Consider the following 27,324-nt stretch of genomic DNA (forward strand, 5'->3'; position numbering starts at 1 on the left):
AGTTACTGATCTATGATGCCAGATGAGGGCTTCGAAGTTGTGTCAGGGGTTTAGGACGCTGGTGTTATCTTGGTTGTCCCTGGTATCCTTTCTCTTTCATGACAGCTTGAAGCTGCTGAGAAGCAAACTCCATCTTCCCAGGGCTGGGCTGTCCATTCCTTTGTTTTGTTTCAGCGTGAACAATCCCAGAGTTGCCAGTAAAATTTTATTACCTGATTATATTACAGTATGTAATGTGATTTAAGACATATTAAGTTAATATACTGTCAGAGACTGCCTGGTATAATAGGGAAGGCAATTTTCCTAAGGGGCTGGTGCCCTCGGGCAGCACAGGGAGCTGGCTCAGGGCTTTTCACGGGTCCCAATTGATGTCCCCAACAGGTGGCACCTTCCAGCCTCATGCCATGTTTGTGGGGGACAGAGTCGGAGCCGGGCTTGCGCCCCTCCGCAAGGGCAGGGTGTGTTCCTGGGACCCCAGGGAGGGTGACAGAGCAGGGGGCCTGTCCCGCTGCTGCCGAAGCCGCTCTCCCCCCCAGCAGCGGGATTTGAAGGATTTCACAGGCCGGCCAAAGCTGAGCCCTTCGCCCGACATCCCGATGCGGTTCCGGGAAGGACCCTCGTCCAGACCCTGCGGGAGCGGGGATGCGCTGTGCCAGAGGGACAGCGCTGCCAGAGCCCTTCTCCTTCTCCTTCTCCTTCTCCTTCTTTCTCCTTCTCCTTCTCCTGCAGCCACAGCCGGGGGCCGAGCGGCGGCCCCTCCGCTCGGCTGCTCGCACCCAGAGTCCAGCCTGCGGGGAGGAAAAGGGGGTCCCAGCGCCCTGCGGGGGGGAACCTACTTCGAGTTTCCTCACCAAGCACCTCGAAACGCTCACGGCTGACCCCAGGCCGCCACCCCGGGTGGGGACAAAGAATAGAACCGAGAACGGGGCAGGGCAAGAAGGGGCAGAGAAGAAGGGGGCAAAGCAGGGGACAAGGAGCGCGGGGAAGAAAAGAAGCGGGGGGGCAGAATTGGACAGAGGGAGGGCGGGGGCTCCCCCCGGGCACGGGGACCGGACGGGGCTGCTCCGCCCCGGCACAGCCGCTCCGGGGAAACGAAACTGGGACCGAGCTCCCGCCTCCAGCCCTCCCGCCGCTCCGTCCGCCGGCATCATGGAGCGGTCGCTGTCGCTGGGGCCGCTGCTGCCGCCCTACGAGCCGCTGCCGGAGCCGGGGGAGGCGGAGGGGCTGCCCCCCAGCGTCGCCGTGCCCGTGGAGCCCCCCCCGCCGCCCCCCCGCGACCACCTGGCCTGGTCGCTCTGCACCACGCTCTACGGCAACGTCTGCTGCCTGGGCTTCCTGGCGCTCGTCTTCTCCGTCAAGGTGGGGGCACCGGGGGGAGCCCGGGGGGCACCTACACGGGGGGTGGGGGGCGGTCCCGGGGATCCCACTGAGCCCCCGGCCATGGGGTGCTACATGGAGCCCCCAGAGCTCTGACCCTGGGGTGCCCAAAGCACCCCCCAGAGCCCCCACAGGGCTGACAGAGCCCCCAGCTCCAGGGAGACCCATGGACCCCATGGAGACCCTATCCTGGGGTGCCACATGGACCCCACAGAGCCCCCATGAACCCCACAGAGCCCCCAGCCCCAGGGAGACCCATGGACCCCATGGAGACCCTATCCTGGGGTGCCACATGGACCCCACAGAGCCCCCATGGACCCCACAGAGCCCCCAGCCCCAGGGAGACCCATGGAGCCCACAGAGCCCTGAGCCTGGGGTGCCCAATAGCCCCTACCAAGCCTGCAGTGCACAGACCCCCAGCCCCCCTGAGCCCTGGCTGGTAGCTCTGGAGAGGGTGGGGTTTGGGGCAGCGGGGGAACCTGGCACCCCAGGGTTCTCCTGGTGTTTCGGGGGGACCCCAGCCCTGCACGGCAGCTCAGGCTTGCATGGCCCCTCCAGCACATCTCCCACCCAGCCAGAGCCCCCCAGGGCGTCCCCCAACTGCACTGACTGTCCCCTCCACCTCCCCCAGTCCAGGGACCGCAAAGTCCTTGGTGACTACAGCGGGGCGCTCAGCTACGGCTCCACCGCCAAGTACCTGAACATCACCGCCCTGCTGATCAACATCTTCCTCGTCATCCTCATCATCGCCCTGCTGGCTACCGGCACCATCGCCGCCATGAACTTCTACCACCACAACCAAGAGCAACCAGAATCCATCTTCGGCCCCACTTAGGCCTCCCCCCATGTCTGCCAGCAGCCCCCGGCGCCCCTTGGAGCGGAGGGATGTCCTCCATGCACCCCCAGGGCCCGCGGGGCCTGTCCCCCTTTCCTCGCTGCTCAGAGCCCTGCGGAGCCCTCGCTGGAACTGCCTGAGACACCCCCCTCTGGCAGGAGCCGAGCACCCCAAAACTGGCTGTACCAAAGAGGAGGAGCTTTCCCACTTCCCGCCAGTCCCGTAGCCCTAAGTGCCTCTAAGAATAATCCTAACCACAAGTGCCTTGTTTGGAGAAAATCTGGTTCAAATAAAGGTTTCTTACACTTTTGCCCCTGCCTCAGTTTCATTTTGACAGGGAGTTGTTTGGGGTCCCCACACCCCAACTTGACCAGCTTAGAAACGGCGTCCGCTCTCGGGACACGCCTGGAGAGGGAAACTGTCCCTCGGCATGGAGTGTCACCGAGAGGATGCTCAGGGATGCGCCAGGGCAGTGACCCCGGCGACTCGAGGGGAGGGAGCATCGCTATGGGGTGCAAAATGCTTGCAAGGCTCCCCCCGAGGATGGGGGTAGAACCTCATCTTTGGGGTGTCACCGGGAGCACCCCCGCCCTCACCAACCCTCGGGAGAGGGGCAGAGCAAGCAGAGCTGAAAGCAAGCTGGGTGTTTGCGCAAAGGGCTGGAGTGAGACAAGCTCCAACATGACGGTGTGCAGCCGCGCGCGGGTGGGGGCCGGAGAGCTTCCCGAGGGGAGCTGTGCGCGGTGTGGATCCATCCCAAACCGCCCCGCTGCGGGACAGAGCCGCACAGCTCCGCCCTGGCACCGCCGGTGGTCGGGACAGCAGCCGGGTGATGGGGACACCCGCGGGGTGATGGGGACACCCACGGGGTGATGGGGATACCCACGGGGTGATGGGAACAGCAGCCGGGTGATGGGGACACCCATGGGGTGATGGGGGCACCAGCCGGGCAGGGCAGCATTCAGGGTGAAGCAAGACGGTGACCCCCCCTTCTCCCACCCCGCAAAGGTTTTCCAGCATGAAGCCTGCGCCCGCGCTCCCGGGCCGCTCCCCGTGCCTGCCGGCACACGGCACCGGGCTGCGCGGTCCCCAGTGACCCGGGCAAGGCCTCGCGCAGAGTCCCACGGCAGCCCCGCTGGCAGAGCCTCAACACGCGGGCGGGGGCCGCGCCCGCCCCAGCGCGCCGGAAGCCCTGGCGCTCCTCTCCTTGGCCGGCTCGGGTCCCTGGGCTGGGGCCCCGCAAGGATGGGGGGAAAAAATGCGCCTTTTTTTCCTCTCCCCAAGAACATGAGGATCCTGCCAAGAAGCTGCACTCATGAGTAAGATGTCAGAAATCCCGCCCACAAAACACAACGGTTAATTGTTGCAGGGTCCCTGGCACAAACCTCCTGGTGAATCATTTATTCCTCCGCCTCTTCCCGTAAGAGCAAACAAGCACGTGCCCCGCTCGCAACCGGGGCCGCTCGCTGCCCGCGGGCCCCCGACATGCCCGCCAGCGGGACGCTGGGTCAAACGTCCCCTCCAGCTGCAGGGGACGAGAGGTTTCCCAAAAGGACAGTGAACCCCTGCTCGGAAACATCGCCCTGACCTTTCCAACTCTTGGCCGCTGCGGCGCTGGCAAGAGCCGCGTCCCATTATACAAGGGGCTGGCGGCGCGCCGGGGCTGCGCTGGCTCCCCCGCACGCTCCCCGCTCTGCCCGCCCCCGAGCACAGCACCGGCACGCACAGCACCGGCACGCACAGCACCGGCACCCCGCGTGCTCTGCACAGCACCGGCACCCCGCGTGCTCTGCACAGATCAGGACCCAGCGTGCTCTGCCCGGGGACACGGTGCTCAGTGGGGCTGGCACAGGGGTGCGGGCTCACTGTGCACCCCCAGCAGCTCTTACCCCTCCTCCACCAGCCAACACACGCAAAAAAACCCCGGGCACATCTTCCCAGGGATGCTCTGCAGCTGAAAACCCGCCAGGGTGGTCCCAGTCTGATATCCCCGTGCAGAGTGGGGTGGGGAGGGAGAAGCAACCCCCCACCCTCCGCACACCCCAAAGGGTTTTCGGACGGGGATGTCCCTCGATGCCGGGTGGGACAGTGGGCACAGCGGGGCTTTAAAGCCGGGAGAGCAAAGCCCTTTTTCTGGGGTAAATCCACCCGATTCGGGGGCTGCCGCCCGCAGCAGGAGGGGCAGGGCCGTGGTGCTCCGACGATGCAAACAGCCTGTTTGTGCTCTTACAGCAATTGCTTCCATCTGTTGGCAAGCGGCCACCCAGCTCTCGATCTCCCAGCCACGCCACCAGAAGCCAGCACTGAGGCCGGTGCCGGCCCCTGGAGCCGTGTCACCCGTGTGTCACCTGCCTGTCACCCGTGTGTCACCCCATGAGCTGCTCTCCCCCCAGCCCGTTGGACCACACAGTCCCATGCTGGCCCTGCAGGCCCATGTTTCACCCCCGTGTTTCACCCATGTTTCACTTTCCCGCACCCTCCCTCTGGTGAGGGACCCAAATCCGCCGCCAGCCGCATCCCCGTCCCGAGCATCCCCGGGGACCCGACCGCCTCCCTGAGGGCTGGGGGCGCAGGGGGGAGTGGGGCCGGGGCACCTTCCAGCAGCAGCAAAGCAGGTCGGACTTTGTCTCTCTGCTTTCTGGCATCTCGTTTGTCCAGCTGCAAGGGCAAATACACAAAAAGGCTGGAAGCGCAGTCAGGGGGTGGGAATTTCGGCGGGTGGCACCGAGTGCAGGTTGGTGAGACACGAGCTGTGGTCCCACCTGTGCTGGGGCTTTGCGGGAACCAGGATCCCCGAGCAGGTGCTTGGAAATGATGGACAAGGAACCAACCGGCTGCGCCGGGTCCTTGTGGCTGCTGGCTGACCCCAGCCAGCTTCCAGCATCATGGCCCCTTCATCTCCACGTGAGGCAGACAGCCGGGGGTGCCCCATGGAGGGACCCTGCCACCCCAATACGGGGACATCCCCACTGGGCTCCTCCCAGCAGCTTTTCAGCAGCACTGTACACCAGGTGTTAGGGCTGGAGGGCAAACACTCCCTCGAAATCCTCACCCAGCTCCACCCATCCGCCCGCCCACCCACCCATCCACCTGCCCACCCATCCATCCGCCCGCCCACCCACCCACCCATCCATCCGCCCGCCCACCCACCCATCCACCTGCCCACCCATCCATCCGCCCGCCCATCCATCCGCCCACCCACCCACCCACCCACCCATCCACCCACCTACCCATCCACCCATCCATCCATCCATTGCCTTGCCCATCCCCACCAGCCACCCTGCAGGGATTCCTTAATTATCACCATGACCTAACGAACCTCCTTAACCCAACAAGCAGCCCCACACTGTCAGGGAAGTAGTTGAGGAAAAACCAACAAATCTTTGCTTGCTGTGGGCTGGGGACAGGTGACGCTGGGGGCCGGGACTCCACACCCAAATCACCGGGACAGCCGGAAAACCCATGCGGGTGACTGGCATCCTTGTCCTCCTCCCGACACAACCCTCTGCTCTTCCTGCGTGGGGAAAAACACATTTCTCAGAAAAGGTCAGGGCTCAGTTTCCTTTTATCGCCTCTTGCTCGGCCTCCAGGAGCCGGCCCCTGAACAGGAAGGATGTTGATGTTTCCAAAACCCATGTGGTTTGTAGCTCTGTGCCCTGGTTGTCTTTTTATTCAGATCGTTTTTACCTCCTTGCTGCTGTCCCGAAGCTTGTTTCTTTTATTTTCTGCCCCATAACCTTATTTCGGCAAGCACAAGACGCTGTCACACCTGCAGGACCTTGTCGTGGGTGCTGAAACCAAAGAGAGGGGAAAACCCTGGAAACTCAACATGCAAACCCAGCGGCTGAGTGCCCCCCACTGCTGGCTTCAGCCCCACGGGCAGAGATTGAGCTCTCAGGGGGGACTGTGGCTGGGGAGAAAGTTTCGGGGCGCTGGTGGGGACAGTGTGTCCCCACTGTCCTCCCGTGCCACACGTCGCCGCTGTGGCTGAGTGACCGCAGCAGCTCGGCCCTGCCCCGACCTGCCCGCGGCAGAGATCGCTTCACAGCCCGCAGAGCACGAAGGGAAGAGGAACGGGTGGGGCACCTGCCCCACAGCATCGCCTGCCCCACGGCATCACCCGCCCGACAGCATCACCCGCTCCACAGCATCCCCGACCCACGGGCATCCCCCTCCGCCTGCCCCCCCAGCCACGCCTGGGGCTGCGGCTCTGCCCCCACCCGGCCGGAGCCCCCAGCCCGCCCGGAGCAGCCCCCCCGCAGCCCGCCCGGCAGCGCCGCAGAACCCGCCCCCGAGCGCTGTCAGCCGGGGGGGCCCCACCCCGGCAAACCCTTCGTCTCGCCTATAAGAAGCCCGGGTGCCCGTGCCCCCCCGCTCCTCCCCAGCAGGGCTGTCATGGAGAGCTACCCCCAGCCCGTCGGCATCAACATGCAGCCCTACGGCAAGAACGGGGCAGGGACCCCGGCTCCCGCCTACGGCCCCCCCGGCACCGCTGGAGAGCGGCCAGAGCCCGGCCCGCGGGACTTCGTGCTCTGGTCCCTCTTCAACACCCTCTTCTGCAACCCCTTCTGCCTCGGCTTCATCGCGCTCGTCTTCTCCGTCAAGGTGAGGGGAACTCACCCTCCGCCCGCCACCCCCTGCCCGGCTGGGGGGTCCTGCCTGCCCTGCCAGGGCTCCCTGACCCCCCGTGTCCCACCCCGGCTCACCCTGTCCCACCCCACCGAAACCCACCTGTCCCACCCCAGCTCACGCTGTCCCATCTTGCCCCCAATAGCCCCGTCCCCACCTGGCTCCCCATCCTTCTCCCATGAGATGTCCCTCCTGCCACGTCCAGCCCCACCATGCGGGTCCACACCCAATGTCCCCAGCAAAGCCACCACTCGAGGGCCACCTGTCCACCTGTTGCTTTGGGCAGGGGGACAGGGCAGAATCTCTCTCCTTCCACTGACTCAAGCGAGCCCCAAACCATCCCCTGCCAGGGGGACAAGGTGGCAGCCGGCTCCTGGCCCCCTCCCGCCACAGTCCCCCCACCATCGCAAGGCTCCGCTCCTACCCGAGACACAAACAGCTGCTCCCCGCGCACTCTTCCTTTATTACCTCGAAAGTGAATCATTTTTAAGGGGCGTCCTGGGAACAGTTGAGCAGCATATGTCGGCACCGTGTCGAGTGCCATGTGGGCTCTCCGGAGCGGAGCCCCCTCTGCCCGCCGCCCCGCGCTGCCGCCTGGCCCCAGCACCACTGCGCAGCCTGTCGCCAGCGTAATTGCTTTCATTAAGCCATTAAGAAAGCGCTTTCAGGCTGCTGAGAGCTCTGTTTCTGCTGCCTTGGAGTGGGCTTGGGGACGTGCAGTGCATCCTGGTGCCAGGCTTCGGCGAGGCCGGCTGCTGGATGGCAGGGGGCACCGGGATGTCCCCTCGGCCCATTGCCACCACTGCCACCGCCCCTGGCTCGTGCCATTTCACCGCCTGTCTCCCTCTCCGCATCTGCAGGCCAGGGATAGGAAAATCGCGCAGGACCCGGCAGGTGCCGGCAGCTATGGGAGGAAGGCCAAGCAGGTGAACATTGTCGCGTTCTGCCTGGGCACCGTGGTCACCATCATCTGCCTCGTGTTTCTGGTTCAGAGCTACAAGATGATGTTGGAGTCAATGAGACACCACTGACCCCATCCCGCCATGGGGCAGCGGCACCAGGGCCTCACTTCTCCTTCCTCTTCACCTCACTCATCCAAAACCCATCTGTCTTGTTCATGGGGGACACAGGCGGCTCCCACGGGACCTTCCTCTTGCTCCCACCAAACGAGGGGGTGTCCTCAGGCACCCTCCTGCTGCACCCTGCCTCAGACAGCCCCCTCCTGCATGAACCCGCGGGGCGAGCTCACAGCAAATAAAGCTCCTTCCTCACACTTCTCCGTGGAAATGTCGTGCTTTGGGCTTTTGGGAGGCATTATTCCCCCACCGTGGGCCGGGGGATACCCCCTAACTCAGGTGCGCTCGTCTGAGGCAGAGCAGCAGGAAAGGGGCTCAGAAAGGGGTGCCATGTTGGTGCTGTAAACGCAATAAAAGCACACGGACCCCCCCGGGCTCCTGCGGTGTTCAGACACACTCTGCCCCGGCCCCCTTCCTGTGCTGCGTCCTGCCCGTGTCACCGACCGCCCGCGGAGCTGCCGCTGCGGGGGGGCTGCACCCCCGCCAAGGGGCCCGGGGCTCAGCGGCGGCGCTGGGGGTCCCACCTTCCCTTGCCCCCGCCTGCCCCTCATTCCAGCACCCCGAGACCATCCGCCAAACCCGCCCCCGGTCCTGCCCCCGCTCGCTGGCGAGGGAGCGGCTCCCCAAGGGAGAAACTGGGCTTTGGAGTCCCCCGCGTCCCCAGCGCTGCCCCCCACGCGGCGGCGGAGCCATGACCCGGCGACACGGGTGGCGGTGCCGCCCACCGAGGAGGGGACAGACCCCGGGGTGGCCCCGGGCGGGAGCGGGGATGTCCGGCCGCCCCCCCGCGCCGGGCAGGCTCAGTTTCGGTTCCTGCCGCTGCTGCCGCGCCCGCTCCGGAGCCGCCGCGTCCCGGCCATGAAGCCCCGGCACGGCGAGGTGTCCATCCCGCTGCAGCCCCCCGGGCGGGGCGCGCCCCCCGCCGGCCCCGCCGAGCAGCCCCCGGACTACGTGCTCTGGTCGCTCTTCAACGTGCTGGCGGGATACGGGCTGGCCTGCCTGGGCTGCCTCTGCTTCCCCGCGCTCGTCTTCTCCATCAAGGTGAGGGGGGAGCACGGACCCCCACCCGCCGGGATCGGTGCCCCCGACGCGGCCCGTCTCCCCAGCCAGCTCCTCCCGGGACCCCCAGCCCAGCCCGGGCCCCAGAGACAACCCCGATCCGGGACCCCCAACCCAACCCCTGCCACACCGCCCCTGCACTGAGACCCCCCCACTCTGCCCCGGGACCCCCAACCCAGCCCCTGCCACACCAGCCCTGAGCTGAGGAACCCCCGACCCGGCCCCTCCCCTGGCCAGGCGGCACCCAGGACCCCTGACCCACTCCGACCCAGACTGTTCCCTCGGCTCGGGACCCCCCGAGCCAGTGCCCTCCCGGGACCTCCCTGTGCGCCTCCCACCCCAGCTCGCCCCAGACCCGTCTCCTGATCCAAGACGCCCCAATCTGGTCACCCCCAACCCAACCTGGACCTCTCCCCTAAGCCAGGTCCCCAGACCCAATCTCCCCTGTCCCAGACACCCCCGATGCCACCATGCCCTGGCACCCACCGATCCCCACAGTCCATCCGGCCGTGGGAGCCGGGACTGGGGTCAGGGGGGCAGGCAGTGCGCTGTCACCCCCTGCCCCGGGGCGATGCATCCCTGAGGTCCCAGCACCATCCTGTGGCCACCCCCCGGCCATGCTGAGGCTCCAACCGGTTCCCTCCCTTGCTGAGCTCTCCCTTGGCCCCCCAGGCCCGTGACTGCAAGGTGCTGGGGGACCTGGAGGGTGCCCGGCGGCACGGTGCCCACGCCAGGGTGCTGAACATCATCTGCTCCCTGCTGCTGGTGGCCGGCGTGGTGCTCACCATCATCGTGGTCATCATCGCCATCACCTGATGGCCACCTGGCCACCAGCCCGCTTGCTGCCCCCCCGCCAAGCGTCCCCGCTGCTGCACCCCGGGGTGTCCCAGCGCATGGAGGGGTGGGCCAGGCTGGGACGTGGGGCACTGCCCCCTCTTGTCTCTGCTGGGGCACGGGGAGCTGCTGGGTTTCGCGGAGTGGTGACACATGTATAGGTCACCGTTGCCACCAATAAAGCTTGTCCTGCCAAAACCCCTCACCTGTCGCTTTATTCCCAGCGGGGAAGGAGAAGAGGGTCCTTGTGTGGTTCAGTGCCTCCGTCTGCCCTGCGGTGCAGAGCGCTGCCAGCCCAGGTCCCACACGAGTTTCTCCCTAAAAGCTTAGGCTTGGCAGAAGAAAGAAAGAAAAAGTGATCCCCCCTGTTTTTCTGGCCACACACAGCCCCTCCGCTTCCACTGCGGGAACCCCGGAGAAGTAGCGCTCCTACACGTGGTTGTTCAGTTCCCATGTAATGCCCCCGGCAGCCCGAACGCGCTGCGATCGAGGGATCCTCCCCGCCGAGGCCACCAGGAGGGACGGGGCTGGAGGTGCCGGTGCGAGCCAGCGCGGGGGCAGACCCCGGTACCCAGGGGCCGTGTCTTGGTGGCGGTCACTGGGTTTCAAAGTCACCCGTGGCTCGGTCGTCCCGGCGCGCTCAGCCCCTCCCTGCGGAGCCGCCTGTGCTCCCGTGGTGGAGAAGGGCTGGACAGAAACATCCCACAGCCTGGCAAACCCGTTAGCTTCTCCAGCTCCCAGCCAAGCCCGCCCGACAACCGCAGCTCTGGAGGGCTGTAATTTGCACAGGTTATATATAGAGGGGCCGAGGCCATGCCACGGGCGAGCGCTATATAACGGGGCTGCCCCGCGCACCCCAGCCAGGCTGGTGCGGCAGGAGAGCCGGGGGTGCCGCTCTGCGTGGCCATGGACACCTCCTACCCGCGGGAGGACCACAAGCGGGGGTCGTCCCCTGCCGACCCCGTCCCCCCACCGCCCCGCGACCACCTCGTCTGGTCCATCTTCAACACCATCTACATGAACTTCTGCTGCCTGGGCTTTGTGGCGCTCGCCTTCTCCGTCAAGGTACAGGCGCCGAGTGGGGTGGGGACCGTGGGGTTCCCAGTGGGGATGGGAGCGGGAGTGTTTGGGGTCACCCGGGAGCCCTCCCCACACCGATGCCATGGGATGGACGTCCCGAGGAGCCACGGAGCAACTGAAATGGAGGCGCTGTCCTGAGCAGGCACAGAGCACCCCGCTCCTGGGAGGGGGGACAACAGCCCAACACCTTCCCAAGGAAGGCTGGTAGCAGGTGACACCATCTCCTGGCAAAGTCCCCGCGTGTTCCCTACCACCCATCAGCAAGGCTGTGAGACCCCTCTAGCTGAGCACGGCCTCCCCGCCAGGGCTCTCACCACCTGGGACCAACCCCATCTCCCCAGAAGGTGCTGGGGGGCTGCGGTGCCCCCGGCCCCTCTACCTGGCCCTGCAGGAGCAGCTGCGGCCGGAGCGGAGCGGGCGGAGGGATGGGGAGGGTGAGGGCTGAGCCAGCGAGGCTCCCAGAGCACAGGGAGGAGCAGAAGGGAAAAACCCGGCAGCTAAGACGTGGGGCTGGGGGAGCAGGGGCACGTGGAGCCGGCGGGTGGGCTGGGATGGACAGACAGGGGGCTGAGATGGACAAACAGCCGCCCCCTTGCCTGGCAGGGAGCCACTGCCCCGTGGCACTAAGGGCTAAAGGCTGTGAGGGTGCTGTGCTGGGGGGACACGGGGAGGGGACACGGGGAGGGGACACGGGCAGCCCGGTCACCGCTGCGCCCGCTCTCGGCTCTTGCAGGCGCGGGACCGCAGAGCGGCCGGGGACGTGGAAGCCGCTCGGCAGTTCAGCTCCAGGGCCCGGTGCTACAACGCGCTGGCCACGGCCGGGAGCGTGCTGCTGCCGCTGGCGCTGGCCGCGCTGGCCGTCACCGGCGTCATCCACCTGGCCCAGCTGGCACACGACTCCGTCGGCTTCTTCACCTACCAGCTCGGCGGGAGCGACGACGAGGACAAGTGAGCGGCCGGCCAAGGGCTTGCAGAAACTCCTCCGCGGGGCTGGTGGCCCCCCCAGAGCGGCCACTGGCCCAGCACGACCCACCCATGGCCACAAGCTCTGCCACCCGCCGGGCAGCGTGGGGGGGGGGATGCAGCCCCCAGGCTTCTCCTGCCCCTCCCGTTCCTGCACCCCCTGCCCCACGGTGCCCAACACCCCCCGGCTGCTTTGGGCAGCTGGATAATTGGTGTTTGCCCCAGGGTTTTACCTCCCTTTGTCCGATGTGCAGCACAGCATCCCCAGGTATTGAGCAGAGCATCCTCAGACATTGAGCACAGCATCCCCAGGTGTGCAGCACAGCATCCCCAGACATTGAGCACAGCATCCCCAGACATTGAGCACAGCATCCCCAGGTGTGCTGCACGGCATCCCCAGACATTGAGCACAGCATCCCCAGGTGTGCGGCACGGCATCCCCAGATGTGCGGCACGGCATCCCCAGACATTGAGCACAGCATCCCCAGGTGTGCTGCACAGCATCCCCAGACATTGAGCACAGCATCCCCAGGTGTGCGGCACGGCATCCCCAGGTGTGCGGCACGGCATCCCCAGACATTGAGCACAGCATCCCCAGGTGTGCGGCACGGCATCCCCAGGTGTGCGGCACGGCATCCCCAGACATTGAGCACAGCATCCCCAGGTGTGCGGCACGGCATCCCCAGGTGTGCGGCACGGCATCCTACAGCCCTGGCAATTTCTATTTAAATCATTAAACTGTTTCACCTGCTGCCAGTCTCCTGTATGTCTGTGCAGTGCAGGGGGGTGCTAAGGGGACAATTTAAATACAGATTATTTTGCTCTGATGGTGCTTTTTGCAGCCGGGAGAAGCAATAACCTCCTAAAACAGCCCCAGGCCCTCAGGGCCCCCCCACCCCTGTGGGGAGAAGCTTCTTGGCCCCATGGGGACACACTTGGGCAGATGAGATCTCATCCCCCAAGGGGAGCTGAGACCTGCAAACTCACTGCAGGAACACAGAAGTCCCCCAGCAGGTCCCAGGCAAGGACAGAGGGGACAAGCAGGGGACACAACCCCCCTGTGCTATGCTGGCCCTCCCCAGGCCAGAGCCGGCTCATTTTGGCAACTGGACCAAAAGGATGCCTTTTGGGGGGGGAAACACCGTTTAACGCAGCCTGGGACCTGGCCCAGAGCCCAGCTTTATCCCCCCAGTCCTGGTGCAGCCCCCAGGGCTGCTCTGGTGGGGCGAGGGGCGGGAGGGTCTGTCTGTCCTGCCCTGCTGCTGAGAAGCACTGCTAATTAGGGGTTTGACGAGGCAGCGGGACAGCCAGAATAATTATAAGGCAGGGGAGTTGCTCCGACTCCTTCCCTAAGTGTTTCCACATGCTGCCGGCCACGTGCTTTTTATAAACTGTGGGGATCCAGCCCAAATTCCTGGGGTTTGCCGGGGGGACAGGGAACGCCTTGGACCCCCCTGCACTGCCACCCAGGGCTGTTCTGGCACAGGCAGCGGGGAAAGGAGGCACCAAACGGCCCGGGAGGGGACGCAGCAGGGGGTGCTGCGGGGTGCAGAGCTGGGTCCGGGCACCCCGTGCTGCGGGGTGCAGAGCTGGGTCCGGGCACCCCGTGCTGCGGGGTGCAGAGCTGGGTCCGGGCACCCCGTGCTGTGGGGTGCAGAGCTGGGTCCGGGCACCCCGTGCTGCGGGGTGCAGAGCTGGGTCTGGGCACCACGTGCTGCGGGGTGCAGAGCTGGGTCTGGGCACCCCGTGCTGCGGGGTGCAGAGCTGGGTCTGGGCACCCTGTGCTGCGGGGTGCAGAGCTGGGTCTGGGCACCCCGTGCTGCGGGGTGCAGAGCTGGGTCTGGGCACCCCGTGCTGCGGGGTGCAGAGCTGGGTCTGGGCAACACGTGCTGCGGGGTGCAGAGTTGGGTTTGGGCACCACATGCTGTGGGGTGCAGAGCTGGGTCTGGGCACCACGTGCTGCGGGGTGCAGAGCTGGGTTTGGGCACCACATGCCCCATTTGCAGGTGTACGTGGGCACCAAAACCGCCATAAGAGGACACAAGGCACAGCTTTTGCTACTGAGCTGGAGGGGGCTCAGGCCCCAGAGAAACACTGCACTTGTCAGTGTGTGAGGTGACGCTAATGACAACTGGTGCCAAGGCTGCCGGCCAGAAGGGCTTTAACTCCAAAACTGCTTGGAAAGAGAGAAGATAACGTAGATAAGGGGGTAAAACCACGATTGGGATGTTATACACCAAGTAACTCAAAAGAAAAAGCGCACACAGCCCCACGGGGTTGGGGGCTCGTGGCACAGCCGGGGACCCCCACCCCGCGCCCCGCGGTTACCTCCCCCCGTCGACAGCCGCTCTGCAGCCCGTTCCTGCTGTTAAACCCGGCTCAGCCCAGGTTTAGGGTGTCTCAGCGGACACCCTCTGGATCCAGCCGGCCGCCGTGGGGAAGGAGACGCTCTGCCCTGCAACAGCAACCGCCCGCGTGAGAGCCGGTGGGCTCTGCGCAGGCTGCGGGTGCTCGGGGAGCAGCGGCGGTGACCGCACCTTCCCGCAGGGGCCAGCGCTGCCCCGACGCCTCCAGCACGGCTTCCAGGGGACACGCCGGGGGCTCCCGGGCGCGCGCGGTCACTCGGATCCTGGTCTGTCCCCTGGCGATGCTGAACTGCAGCTTGTTGCCCAGGTAGGAGACGCCGGTGAGCGTCAGCCCGTTGATGTCCGGGGGAAAGGCCGGGTCGAAGCGCAGGCTGGACCTGGTGATCCTGGAAAGGCAGGAGCAGCTCAGCGGGCGGATGGAGTGGCCACAAAGGACTTTAAAGGGCTTTGAACTCAGCACTGCTCTGGGTGCTCCTTCTCCGAAAGATAAAAATAAAGCAAACAGTTTGAATCCTTTCTCCGAGCCCTTACCCAAAGTCAGAGCCCCTCTGCGTGTTTTAGCTTTGGATGAACAAAGACATCGGTCACTGTTATCTCCTACTCTAGTCTCAGCAAGAGAGAGATCTGGGCCCTCATCTCCAGCCTGCTGAGCGGCTCACCAGACCACAGAGGACTCCGCTCCAGAGCCTGGAGAGCCCCAGCGCCAGAGCGAGCGCCCGGCTCGGGGGCCGTAAATGTCACCCAACATCAGGGGAAAGCTGGCTGGAGCCCCAGCCTGTGCCTTGAGCCTGTGCCCCGCGCAGCCCGAGCCGGCACATGGAGCGCCGCAAACCCTCGGCTCCGCAGAACCTGAGGCTGTGGTTTCCAGCTGGGAGCATGGCCGCTCGCACCCCGGTCCAACAAGAAACCGGTGGGTTTCTCAGCAGTTCCTGACCACACACACAGAGTAAAAACACATAGTTAGTGCTGGGAGAGTTCACTGGAAATCAAAAGGATCGTCAGTCTGATCCATCCTCAGTTAAACTAAGAATATGCTCAAGAGGCTGTTACTTCAGGGTGGAAACCACGCGGCTGCTTTGGGTACGAGACACAGCTTTAAAATTATATTACATGCACAGCAGAATGTTTTCTTCTAAGCTATTTTAGCGCTGTGGCCCCGCCGGCCGAGCCCTCACGCAGAGCCGCAGCCCCAGTGTGCGCCGGCTGCTGCGCGTCCTCCTGCGCCGCCTCCCAAGGGCGCGGGCTGGGGTCACAGCCCAGCTTAGCGAGGGACACGGAGCTTCCCAAACACGCAGCCGTCTCACCAAGTGACCTGTTCCACATCTGCTTCCCATCTTTGAAGGGGAACAGTGCTGCGGCAGCTCAGCGCGGTGGCAGGGGACCGAGGTCTGCAGTGACAACGGTCCCTGCGGAGGGACCGCAGTGTATCATGTATAGGAACCGGCCTCGCATCTGCATGCGAGGCGACCAGACGGCCTTTCTCTTCAATCAGTTCACCAAAAGGCCAACACCATCGGTGGATCGCAGTCTTTAAGCTTCATTCACACTTAGTAAAGAAACCAAAGCTGCAACCACCTACAGAACGGGCAGGTCTGGATGTGTTTGATACACCAACATAAAAATGATGCTGGCTACCTGTCCTGAGGTCACACAGAGATGTCCCTCGTCACTGAGGGTGCCCGGGGCTGGCCCAGTTTGACTCCGATAGAAGCCAATAGCTTACAACACTGACTGAGCAGGAGGAGAAACAGACCAGAGCTTTTCCGCTTCTGAAACTCCACCAGTGACCAGCTGCTGCAATAGCCACAGTTCACCCACGACCATTAGTGTCCCTGTTTGTTTGTCACCTGGCAGAAGCTCCGGGGGATGCTCTGGGTGCTGCAGGTTCCTTTCTTTCTCTTGAGTAAAAACATGTTGCTCCAGCTAAACAGTCAAGTTTCAAGTGACGCAGCCGCTTACAGCCGGAGCTGCAAGGAAGGTCTCACCTGAAGCCCGTGCAGCCGAAGAGGATGGCTTGCAGGAATCCGCCCATCCCCGTCAGGAAGTTCACAGCTCCTGACCCGTCCGCATTCTCCACCCAGATCTGCTCCAGCGAGACACAGAAACGCCTCAGTGGTGGCACTGGGACCCTTCGTACAGGCACGCGGGTCCGAGAATGTTTGTCATTGTCATGTGTCTGTGGGGCTGCAATGGCCGTGTCCCCTGCCCGTGCTGGTGTGGGCGGTGGGTGGGCTCTGGTGGGTCTCTGAGCATCATCCCCATCCCCGCGCCAGCCCAGGCAGGGAGCAGATTCTCCTCCTGCTCTTTGGGAGCTCACAGAGAAGAGGCAGAGCGTGTGACTGCCTTGTTCAGTACAACAGCCCAGACCCCGGTGAGCGCAAGGGCAGTGGCACAGGCTCCAGCCCCAGGGATGTCTCAGTGTGGTGGGACCTACTGGGGATCAGGTGAGACAGAAACAAGAGGCTTTTGTCACAGGGAAACAACCGCGACACGCAGCTGACCTTGAAGGGCTCGGTGATGTTGCTGAAGCACTTGTTGAGTTGGCTCTGGGCTCTCTGCAGCTCCTTCAGCTCCAGCCAGCCCACCGCAAACATGCTCTGCAGGAGAGAGCACCGTCCCTTCACCCGCTGCTGTGTCCCCAGGGGTGGCCACACAGAGAACCTTCAGAGGGGCAACACAACCGGCATCCTCCGACCCAGCGCAGGCACCTTCAGCGCCCGTCTCCAGCTCCGCGCTGCCCCTGTGCCCCAGAGCAGGTCAGACCGTGCCCGCTGGCGGGGCTGGCGGTGACCAGCTGGGATGGAAACAGCACCATCGTGGGTCGACCCCACCCCAGGCTTTGTCCCCTCCTCACCCAGGTCATGGCCGGCCCGTCCCGCGCGGTGACGGGCTCGTACATCTCCAGATCGTTTCTCCGGACATTGGGGCTCATGGGGTGCATCAGCGGGAAGCCCAGCAGGACAACGTCGGCTTGTTTGACGGGCTCTCCTGGGGAGGGTCGCTCAGAGCACGCATGCCAGGAGCCGGCAGACATTGTCCACACAGCCACAAACCCAGCCCAAGCAGAACCCCGCTGAGAACAACCGATGTCACGTCAACGGGAAGGCAGCGGAACCGCAGGGAGGACAACCCCTCACCGCCTGGCCAAAGGCACAGCAGGACGGCAGCCCGAGGCTTGTGGAGGCAGGACACCGACACAGCCATGGGGGCACCCAGCTGGTGTCACCTGAGCCGCGGGTGCAGAGGAACAGCCCCCAGGGTGCCACACACCTGCCCTGAGCCGCGAGGAAGGGGACACCAACCCGGGAACTCCCGCTGGGAGCAGCCGCTGCCCCGCTCACCTGGGCTGTACCCGTCGTACTCGGGGTGATATTGCTTCTCCGCATCAAAGGGCACTTTGACTTTCTTGGCGCAGTCCACCCATTCCTCTGGCACGGGGATCAAGAAGTCCCGAGCAACGTCAGCTGCAAAATTTAAGCTGCAAAGGAGCGAGGAGCAATGGCTTGTGTCAGGCACCTGTGACCCTCAGAGCGGGGAAGAGAAGAAAAGGAACAGAAAGAGCTGACTGAGCCAGAACTGCCAAGAAACGGCTGCTCTGAAAGAACACGGGTCACAGTGCGAGCCTGCAGTGACAGCTTTCAGCGCTGGAGCTGGACCTGCCTCCTCCAGCTTTGGATGTCTCCAGCGGGCTAATTGCACAGACATCCCACGGGGCGCAGGGAGGGGAACCCTCCTGAGAAGTGGAACCCCCCAGCCTCGCGTGGACGCCTGGACGGGGCAGAGGAACCGCCACGGGCCACCCGCGGCTCAGAGAGGCGCGAGGGGAGGACAGGCGCGTCCCCAGCCCGCCGGCGAGAGACGGCCGGTGCTTCACCACGTTACCTCCGCTGGGCCACGGCGTTGGTGTACGCAGAGTTGTCGACCCGCTCGTGGTACTCGTCTGGGGGCATGACGCCTGCGGGCAGGGGAAGGGGAGCTCCAGACAGCATGGCCGCTGCTGGCGCTGCTCTGCGCCCCCTCGCCGTGGGGCGGGACACGGAGCCCTCCGTCGCGGTGATGCCCACCCACGGTGAGGCTCTGCCTCCCTGCTCTGCTGGGGCCCTGAGGGCGCCCCGGTGCAGCGCTCAGCAGGACATCGGTGGGGCTTGTGAAGGAGAAGCAAGCCGGTCGCAGCTCGGGCTGGCGGGCACAGACACCCCCCGAGGCGCCCCCGCGCTGCTCGGGCAGGGCGGCCCGCGGGCCACCCATCCTTTCAAGCCATCCGGCCACTCACAGCAGCAGCCCTGAGGGCACCAACCCCGTGGCATCAGCTCATACCCCACTGAACGGGACATTTAGGGGTGTCCTGTGAGCAGCGAGGGCCTGAGAGGAAAACCAGCAACACTGGGGTATTGGAAGAGAGCTGAGCATCCTGTCCCATGTCCACATGGACCCAACCACCACCCGTGAGATGTTGCAGAGAGCAGGAGCCCGGAGAGCCTGTGTGTCCTGTCGTGCTCTGGCTGGAGGAGCCAGGAGCCTCTGCTCACAAACCTTCCCCAGCAGTCGGTGCGGCGCTGCACGAGTACCTGTGATGTGGTAGCACTGCTCCGCCTCGCTCCACGCCATCCTGCTGCACCAGTACCGAGCCGCGGCTGCCACCAGCTCCCAGCCGCCCTCCCGGAACAGCTGCTGGTCCTGCAGCGGGACAAAGCCACGGGCAAGCACGGCATGAGGACACTGCACCAGAGCCAAGCCCAGCGGGACAGGAGCTCCAAGGAGATGGATGTAGCAGGAGAAAAGGTCAGAAGACTGGCCTGGGTTGAGCTAACAGGATGCTGAGCCGCCCACGAGGAGCAAGGACAGAGGAGACAGGGCTGAAGAGACCCCGGGGTGGCCCCAGCAGCTCTGGCCGGAGCAGACAACAGCAGAGTTTCTCTGGGAAGGGACAGGACAGTCAGCAGGTGCCCTGCAGGCCGGGCCGGCCGGGTGGCGCGCAGTGCCCCTACCTGCGTGGTGCAATAGTACTGCTCAAAGGCCATCAGGACGTCCCCAGTGATGTGAATTTCCTGGGCTCCATAGATCTCCTCGGGACAGACTTCCCGGCCCGTGGCTGCGCTTTCCCAAGGGAACTTCGCACCCTGCCAGGAGGAGACATCCCCGAGGAGCTCAGCGCATCATCTTGAGATGATGTCCCCAGCCCACCGTGCTGCTCACAGCCCCAGCTACGACCAGAGCCCGCGAGCAGAGCAGGGCCCCGTGTCCCAGCTACGACCAGAGCCCGCGAGCAGAGCAGAGCCCCGTGTCCCAGCTACGACCAGAGCCCGCGAGCAGAGCAGAGCCCCGTGTCCCAGCTACGACCAGAGCCCGCGAGCAGAGCAGAGCCCGGTGTCCTCCTGGGTGGCGGCAGCTGGATGGCGCTGTCCCCAGCCCGGCGCCGTCCTCAGCCCGGCGCTGTCCCCAGCCCGGCGCTGTCCTCAGCCCGGCGCTGTCCCCAGCCCGGCGCTGTCCCCAGCCCGGCGCTGTCCCCACCTCGCAGCCTTGCTCCCGCGCGTTGAGCAGGGCTCCCTCCAGCCGGCGGATCCGGTACTCCAGGATGGCGCGGGCGGCGTCGGGGTAAAACAGCAGGATGTTGGGGAACATCCAGGTGTCCTGGGAACAGCCAAGATGGTGAGATGGTGGGGTGGGCTGGCGGGGCACCCAAATGCAGCCAGCCCACCCAGCTCATCGAGTTCGCACCAAACCTATGCTGAAAAGCTGGATGTGCCCGTCACAGAAAACACTTCTGTTGTTTCCACGGTTCAGGCACAACGGGGCTGGCCGAGGCACCGGGGTGGGGGCGGAGGGCAGGTCCCAGCCCGCCCTGATGAAGTGGCCGCAGGTTGGTGGTCATGCCCCGTGCTGGCCGTGGAAGCCCCTGGGCGAGCACCCCGACCCACCAGCCCCAGCCCGCGCCGGGGGGGCTCTCCCGGCCCCTCACCCCACGCAGCAGCTCCGGCATCCAGTTTCCGTTGGGCTTTGCATCGAGAGCACAGCCCCGGGATGGAGCCGCGGCTGCGTGGGTGACGCAGCAGGAGCAGGAGGATGGTCCCAGCGAAGGCTGGTGCTGAGCTGTCCCTGCCCGGGCTGAGCAGGAGACCAGCAGCCCCCACCTGAGCCCTCTCCCCGTGCACAAAGCCCCCAGGCCCCCACGCACCTGGTCCCAGAAGATGTGTCCCCAATAGTCCTCGCCCCGGGTGCCGTTGGACAAGCCGCCGGGGCTGATGCCGTGGAAGGGGAAGCCGGGGCTGCCCTGGGCGGGGATGGCGCTCAGCAGGTAGTAGAGCCCCCCCCGGAGGGCTTTCCTGAGGGCCAGGGGCCCGTCCAGCTCCACGCCGCAGCCGTCCCAGCGCGCGGCCCAGGCGCGGACGTGCGCGGCGTGCAGGGTCCCCGCGGCCGCCAGGGCCAGCCCCGCACCCCAGCTGCGCTCGGCCTCCTCCCGGCTGTCGGCCACGGCCGTCAGGAACTGCCAGCACCGCTCCCGCTCCCCCGCGGGCAGCGTCAGCGCGCGGGGCACCGGCGTCCAGAGCATGTGCACGGTGGGACGCGGCCCCCCCGGCACCTCGGCAACCAGCGTCTGCCCGTAGACGTAGCTGGAGGAGACAGCAATGGGGACAGGGAGACGGGACTCGTGCGCGTCCCCACGCGGGGGCCGTCCCAGCAGCCCAGCACCGGGCTCCGCTCCCGCCGAGGACGGGGCTGCCTTGTCCCCAGGCTGCGGCTCCGCTGCCGTCCCACCCCATGGCGCAGGAGACGGGAACTGGGTACGGCTGGTCCCCAGCCCCAGTAGCCATCGTTAGAGGTGACCTCCTCCAAACTCATTTCTCTGTAATCACATCCAACCCCTGTGGCCTTTGTTGCTCTTTTACATGCCGGTCTAAGTAATAATGCTGGAGCTATAACTAATAGAAGTGTTTCTGTACTTATTTCTGGTTTCTGAGACGCCTGGCAGGCAGCAGCCGCTCCGCGCAGCCCCCGCGCTGCGTACCGCGGGGGTCCGGCTGTCGCCCCACTCCACCATGTGCTTCCTACGCTGAGCAGGGCGGCTCGCACCAGCCCACGGGGGCGAATTCAGGGCAAGGTCCCCCCGACCCAGACTCACTGTGCCCCCTGGAAGTCTGGTCCGTGTTTCAGGTCCAAGTCCTGGCTCTGCGGCACGAAAGGCGTCTGGAGCTGGACCGTGATGGGGCGGGTGGCGCGAGCCGAGCGCCGGATGGTGACGCTGAAGGCCATGAGGTGGACGAGGGAGTGGTGAGCGTAGAGCTGCTGGGTGGCCGTGCAGTCCGCTGCCTGCAGCACGTGGCTGAAGGTCCCTGCAGGCACAGCGGGACACATCACACTCTGGAGCCACCCGGCCCCGTGTTCTGCCCCGCACTCCCCTTCCCGCCCCAGATTCCCATCCTGCCCTGTCTACTGGTTCCCGCTGGCAAAGGAACCACATTCCCAGGTCCAGGTCCAAGCGCAGCTTTTGACTGATAACACTGTTAACACCCTGAATCTGGCCAAGCCGCCAAGGAATTGTTTGTGTTATAAAACAGTTTATCAGGCTTCATGATTAAACAGCGTTTGCCGAGCCCGGCTGCAGCAGGGATCGAGAGACAGCCTGAGAATCGCGCTGATTCTCACAAGAAAGGGGAATTTTCCACTTGCTCCAGCACAACCTCAGCAGAACAGCCCACAGGTACACAGAGCATGGGGAGAAGGAAGACGGGACCTTGTGGAGGACGCGACACAGGCAAAGGGCCTTTTAGTGTCCAGCAGAGGGTCCCCAGCAGCTGAAGAGCGGCAGGTGGCCGAGGGGGCGCGGGGACGGGGACCCGGCCGCCGCGCACGCACCCGTCCGCGTGTCCAGCGTGAAGGTCTCGGCCGCGCGGTGCCCGGGCAACCCCATCCTGACGTTGAGGGGGCTGGGCACGCCGGCGCGGTGCGTGTCCCCCGCCGCCCCGTTGTAGACGCCGTTGAGGTGCAGGACGTCGCGGTAGAGCCGCGTGCCCAGGCAGGCGTTGGTCAGCGTGGGCAGCAGCCGCGGGTCGGCGGGCAGGGCCGTGGCGCTGAACACGGCGGGGTCCCCGCTGACGTCGGCCATGTCACCAGCCCACCTGCGCAACCGTAACGACAGAGGCGGCTGCAAGGGCTGGACGGCCAAGGTCGCTTCTCCAGCTCCCCCTTCCCCTCCTGTCCCCCCGTCCGTGACGGCAGCTCCCCCAGCACAGCTCGGCCGCCTTCCCCCCCGCTCCTCTTCCCCTCCTGTCCCCCCGCCCATGACGGCAGCTCCCCAGCTCCCCCAGCACAGCACGGCCGCCTTCCCCCCACCCTCCTCTTCCCCCCGACACTGAATCCTCTGCTGTGGCCTCAGCGGCTCCACATCCACTCCCCGCACCACACGCTGCGGTACCAGCTGTTTAGTTCATCCATGTATGTAAATATACAAAGAGATATTTATACATGACATATAAACGTATCTGTTAAAAACATACACACACGCGGAGCACCTTAGAGAAGGCAGCTGTAGCAGTGCCTGGCAATGCTGAGCACTAAACCAGCCCAGAAACAGTGCAACTGAGGCACCAAGGGGCTCGCAAGGCGCTGCAAAGCCCGCGGGACACAGCTCCCACGGATCCCCAGCGTCCCCCCCGCGGCAGCGGCTGCTCTCGGCAGGCGGTGCCCGAGGGTGAATCGTGAGAGAAACCCTCCACCCGCCTTCAGGAAAGTTTAAAAACAATAAAATAACAAAACCCAGGTTGCGGAAAGTGGGGAAATCCGCTCTTGCCTTGGGCGTGGGGCTGAGCCGAGCTGGGGCTGAGCCAGGCTGGGGCTGAGCCGAGCTGGGGCTGAGCTGAGCTCCGGCCGTGCCGCTGGGACGGAAGTTGCCCAATGGAGACAGAAGGAAGGAAATCACTTTTTTTTCCCCTTCCTTGAGAAACCTGTGATCCTGAGCTGCGACCCTCGGGCTCGGCGCCCGCACAGAGCAACCCGGGCTGCTCCGGGAACGGGAACCGAGACAGGAAACCGTTTGCAATGATTTACCACCCAAGGGCCACCCGGGAGGGCAGCAGCCCCGGCGCGGAGCTGCGGCTGCTCGGCGGCGGGTCCCACAGCGGCCGACGTTCACCCCACAGCCCGCCCGGGGAGCAACGGCCCCTCCGCGGCACCGCCAGCCCCCCAGACACGGCACGGCGGGTGTTGATCTCCAGGTAGCAGAGCGTGGCCGTGCCACCGGCCGTCCAGCTCGCTCCGGGCAGAACAGACCGAAACCAGGCGTTCGGAGCTCCAAAGCCGGTTCCCACCTCTCCTTTCTCAACGAGAGGATCCCGCTCCTCGCGAGCAGCAGCTGCTCTGGGTGAGCGCTGAGCCGGGGACCCGCCGGGAGCACCGGGCTCCCCGCGCCCCAGCGCAGAGACCCCGTCCCGGCTCCGGCGTGCAAACGGACCCTCTGCGCGCTGGGGAGCGCCCCCCGCCCGCTGCCCCCGCCGCACACGCTTCGCTGCGCTAACGCAACGCTGGAACGTTCCTCTGCGGAAAAGCCCTTTCCCCAGCAATGCCACCTCCCGCAGCTCTGCCGCGGCCTTCCCAGGGAGCTGACGGTGCTGCGGGCAGAACGGCGGGTTCTGGCGGCGCTTTTACCTTCCCACCCGCACGGTACCATTTTCTCACGGGTAAGGCAGAGCATGAGTTCCTCTCAGAATTTCAGGGGAAATCCATTAACCACATCTGTCCCCCAGCACCAGCTGCTCCTCTGGCTTCTCAGACACTTTAATTGTCCTTTAGCTCCTGGCCAAAACAAAATTTGCTTTATTCCTCCACAACAGGGTCATTCTCCTCCCCTTCGGAGCAAACACAATCGAGCCTTTCACAGCTGCCCCGACCAGCGTAAGACAGAGAGGTCACCGAGGGGGAAAGCCCGGAAAGCCCGTTGCTTGCAGCAGGTACGGCCAAGAGGACTCGTCACTGCTTTTGCACTCGAGCAGTCGTCTCCGGTCCATAAACGCGTGTTTGACCAGTCACGGTCTGTGCAGCACACTGTGCCCTTTCTAAGGTAAAGCCCACACCTTTCTGAGACAGCTGCTCTGGGAAAACGGCTCCGAGCTCCGTCCAAAGACAAGACCCGGGTTCATCCCGCACAGAGCTGGAGCAACCCGGGAGCTGCGAGGGGCGCGACGGCAGGACCCCAGCGCCGGAGGGAGGGCTCGGCAGCCCCTGCGAACCCGGCAGGACCCCAGCGCCGGAGGGAGGGCTCGGCAGCCCCTGCGAACCCGGCAGGACCCCAGCGCCGGAGGGAGGGCTCGGCAGCCCCTGCGAACCCGGCAGGACCCCAGCGCCGGAGGGAGGGCTCGGCAGCCCCTGCGAACCCGGCAGGACCCCAGCGCCGGAGGGAGGGCTCGGCAGCCCCTGCGAACCCGGCAGCGACCCCAGCGCCGGAGGGAGGGCTCGGCAGCCCCTGCGAACCTGGCAGCGACCCCAGCGCGGACGCGCCTTGAGGCTGAACCGCTCCGCTCGTCCCACTGACAAGCGCCCCCCTGTCAGAGCAGCGACACCCGGGATCGAGCACCGTCAGATGCCATCAGACACCGTCAGCAGATCCTGCAGCACCTGGACAGGCCGCGGCTGCTGGACAGACAGACAGACAGCACAGGAGGAGCCCGTGGGTTTGGGTGTGTGCAAACACGGGGGCTCGAGGGCAGCGGGAGCAGGCGCGGGGGGGCCGAGCGGCGCCCTGCTCGCTGCCCCCAGCGCAGCCGGACCCAGGACGCTGTGCGCTGGGGTCACGCGTTCTCCAGCAGAGCAGCACAGAGGGTCCCACGTGGGACACAGGTTGTGACCCCCCAGCGCGGGGAGCTGGTGCTGCAGAGGGAAAACAACAGAACACGCTGGTGGTTATTAAAACCCAACAAGCAGTGAGCGACTAGGGAGAGCGCTGCCTTTTAAGGGCGTTCCTGGGCCGTGCCGCGGGCGGCAGGCCCGGTGCCCGGGGTGCCCGCGGTGACAAACCCGGCAGCTGCAGCCCAGCCGCGGTGACACCAACGCTGCCACCGCCATGAGGGGCTTCCAGGGGGCCGCCCGGCTGCTGGTCACCGCGCTGCGGACCCCGCGCGTCCCCCGGGCCGGGGTCACCTCCAAACCGCCCGAGCACCCCCTCTCTGCTGCTGTGAGTACCTGGGGCTGCAGGGACCCAGCTGCTGGGAGGGGACGCCTGGGAGGGACACGAGCCCCGCTGTGTCACAGCCAAACCGTCTTGTTGGGGGTGAAACAGCGGGGGAGGGGAGGAGGAGGAGGAGAGGCGGCTGCACCCCCCCCTCTCCCCTTGGGGCTCCTGCTTCCAGCTGATGCTGTTTCAGCCCCTTTTTTCACCTCTGGGGTTCGGGGCACCTGCTGAGGGTCCCCCAGGCCGGGCTGTCCCGGGGGCTGAGCTCAGGGAGGGGGGGACAGCCCCTCCAGGCCGGCACAGGGACAGACCCGGGCCCTGTCCCCTTCCATGGGACACTCACCCCAGCAGAGCCAGGTGGGGGTCCCGCGTCATTCCTCCCCCGGGGACGGTCCCCACCGGGACAGCAGCTGCCCGGGCTGGGGGACCCCCCAGGCTGGAGAAAGCAGCTTTTCCCCAGCAGCGCTGGCGGGTGCCCCCCGCCCCGTGTCTGGGGGCTCAGCCCCGGCTGCCTCTCCGGGGTCCGCAACAAAACGCTTCACGAGCCTGGAGAGCCTTTCCAGCCAAATAAAAGCAGAAGTAAGGTGACAGTGCAAGGGGTTAAGCGCTGCCCGGGCGCACCAGAAATAGAACCGGCTGCTCCTGGCTGCAATTGACACCCCAAAGTCATTTGAAAGTCAGCACGGCCGCGTTTGGAACCACGGCGAGCACGAGCACCGGCCTGGCTGGGCCGACGGGCACGGGCTGCTCCCGCTCACCAACACGCGCCGGGACGGAAAGCGCGATGGAGCAAACCAGAGGGTGAGGGGCTCGGTGCGTGCCGGTGGCACCGCCGTGCTGCCCCAAGCCAGCCCCCCGGGTGTCCGTCCCAGCGCTGCAGGCTGGAGGGGGGACGGACCACAGACAGGCGCTCCTGAGCGCGGCAAAGCTTTGGGTGGCACTTGTTACTGCAGCTTTGACAGGGGGAGGGTTAGAAAGCTACTCAGTTTGAAAGCAGAGCCTTCCTCATCTAGAAAAGGTGAAAGTGATCTTTGGTCCGTGTTCCACGTGAACCGCTGGCACGTTCCCACAGACAGCCTGGGGCTGCGAAAGCACCATCCTTGTCTCTCCCCGCCGCAGGAACAGGTCATCGCGCTCTCCGTCATGTCCGCGTGCTTCCTGGGGCCCACGGCCTGGATCCTGGCGCACGTGCACCACTACAGGAGCCGCGGCGACTGAGCACAGCCTGCGGCGAGGGGCGGCGCCGCGCAGCCACCGCGCTGCAGGAACCTCCCAGCTGGCCATTAAAATGCACACTAGCATCCGGCGTAATGGCTTCTTGGTTTTGCTTCGGCCGTGTGCGCGTTCCTGGGATGGATCTGCAATCCCACCATCCCAGGGCCACGTTCCTTGGATGAACCTGCAATCCTGCTGTCCCAGGGCCGTGTTCCCGGGGACAGATCTGCAATCCCGCTGTCCCAGGGCTGTGTTCCCGGGGACAGATCTGCAATCCCGCTGTCCCAGGGCCGTGTTCCCGGGGACAGATCTGCAATCCCACCGTCCCAGGGCTGTGTTCCCGGGGACAGATCTGCAATCCCACTGTCCCAGGGCCGTGTTCCCAGGCTGGATCTGCAATCCCACCGTCCCAGGGCCGTGTTCCCAGGGCTGGATCCACAATCCCGCTGTCCCAGGGCCGTGTTCCCAGGCTGGATCTGCAATCCCGCTGTCCCAGGGCCGTGTTCCCAGGGCTGGATCTGCAATCCCACCGTCCCAGGGCCATGTTCCTTGGATGAACCTGCAATCCCGCTGTCCCAGGGCCGTGTTCCCAGGGACAGATCTGCAATCCCGCTGTCCCAGGGCCGTGTTCCCGGGGACAGATCTGCAATCCCGCTGTCCCAGGGCCGTGTTCCCAGGGCTGGATCTGCAATCCCACCGTCCCAGGGCCATGTTCCTTGGATGAACCTG

The 27,324-nt window shown here is 65.4% G+C and overlaps 5 protein-coding genes and 1 long non-coding RNA gene across 20 annotated transcripts; 5 read left to right on the forward strand and 1 right to left on the reverse strand.

Annotated features, from left to right (window-relative positions):
• The first annotated feature begins 627 nt into the window (after positions 1–627).
• Positions 628–2,522, forward strand: LOC309442331 (uncharacterized protein). Its single transcript, XM_082058095.1, has 2 exons — positions 628–1,359; positions 2,009–2,522. Exons 1-2 carry the CDS (start codon positions 643–645, stop codon positions 2,210–2,212), a joined length of 921 nt encoding a protein of 306 aa, XP_081914221.1. The 5' UTR covers positions 628–642; the 3' UTR covers positions 2,213–2,522.
• A 3,781-nt stretch (positions 2,523–6,303) lies between these two features.
• On the forward strand, positions 6,304–8,114 carry LOC309442672 (dispanin subfamily A member 2b-like). Its single transcript, XM_082058751.1, has 2 exons — positions 6,304–6,817; positions 7,702–8,114. The coding sequence occupies exons 1-2, from the start codon at positions 6,608–6,610 to the stop codon at positions 7,870–7,872; spliced, it is 381 nt and encodes a 126-aa protein (XP_081914877.1). The 5' UTR covers positions 6,304–6,607; the 3' UTR covers positions 7,873–8,114.
• Positions 8,115–8,377: 263 nt separating this feature from the next.
• LOC309442673 (interferon-induced transmembrane protein 5-like) lies at positions 8,378–10,008 on the forward strand. The gene is made up of 2 exons (XM_082058752.1): positions 8,378–8,958; positions 9,649–10,008. Exons 1-2 carry the CDS (start codon positions 8,776–8,778, stop codon positions 9,790–9,792), a joined length of 327 nt encoding a protein of 108 aa, XP_081914878.1. The 5' UTR covers positions 8,378–8,775; the 3' UTR covers positions 9,793–10,008.
• A 614-nt stretch (positions 10,009–10,622) lies between these two features.
• On the forward strand, positions 10,623–12,605 carry LOC309442194 (interferon-induced transmembrane protein 5-like). 4 transcript variants are annotated; one of them, XR_014184559.1, is made up of 3 exons: positions 10,623–10,875; positions 11,624–12,165; positions 12,210–12,605. XR_014184559.1 is itself a non-coding variant. In XM_082057817.1 (2 exons), exons 1-2 carry the CDS (start codon positions 10,717–10,719, stop codon positions 11,840–11,842), a joined length of 378 nt encoding a protein of 125 aa, XP_081913943.1. In that variant the 5' UTR covers positions 10,623–10,716; the 3' UTR covers positions 11,843–12,605. The 4 variants fall into 4 exon arrangements, 1 of the variants encoding a protein (XP_081913943.1); XR_014184560.1 differs by having other exon boundaries at positions 12,254–12,605; XR_014184561.1 differs by having other exon boundaries at positions 12,386–12,605.
• A 1,392-nt stretch (positions 12,606–13,997) lies between these two features.
• Positions 13,998–24,027, reverse strand: PGGHG (protein-glucosylgalactosylhydroxylysine glucosidase). 10 transcript variants are annotated; one of them, XM_082058864.1, is made up of 14 exons: positions 22,715–24,027; positions 22,074–22,336; positions 21,340–21,550; positions 20,395–20,830; positions 19,731–19,850; positions 19,208–19,339; positions 18,788–18,896; positions 18,102–18,174; positions 17,561–17,697; positions 17,074–17,207; positions 16,721–16,816; positions 16,205–16,302; positions 14,391–14,605; positions 13,998–14,308 (listed from the first exon to the last, which is right to left on the reverse strand). In XM_082058864.1, the coding sequence occupies exons 1-14, from the start codon at positions 23,905–23,907 to the stop codon at positions 14,244–14,246; spliced, it is 3,282 nt and encodes a 1,093-aa protein (XP_081914990.1). In that variant the 5' UTR covers positions 23,908–24,027; the 3' UTR covers positions 13,998–14,243. The 10 variants fall into 10 exon arrangements, 8 of the variants coding, with proteins under 8 accessions (XP_081914990.1, XP_081914992.1, XP_081914996.1 ...); XM_082058866.1 differs by lacking the exon at positions 16,205–16,302; XM_082058870.1 differs by lacking the exon at positions 22,715–24,027 and having other exon boundaries at positions 22,074–22,393.
• On the forward strand, positions 23,417–26,686 carry LOC309442739. Of its 3 annotated transcripts, none has more exons than XR_014184690.1 (3): positions 23,417–23,431; positions 24,047–25,383; positions 26,500–26,686. It is a non-coding gene; the product is annotated as an uncharacterized lncRNA (long non-coding RNA). The 3 variants fall into 3 exon arrangements; XR_014184691.1 differs by lacking the exon at positions 23,417–23,431 and adding an exon at positions 23,563–23,577; XR_014184692.1 differs by lacking the exon at positions 23,417–23,431 and adding an exon at positions 23,752–23,893.
• The last annotated feature ends 638 nt before the right edge of the window (positions 26,687–27,324 follow it).

This window comes from Streptopelia decaocto (assembly GCF_964273445.1).
Source record: "Streptopelia decaocto genome assembly, chromosome: 7".
Classification (NCBI taxonomy): Eukaryota; Metazoa; Chordata; class Aves; order Columbiformes; family Columbidae; genus Streptopelia; species Streptopelia decaocto.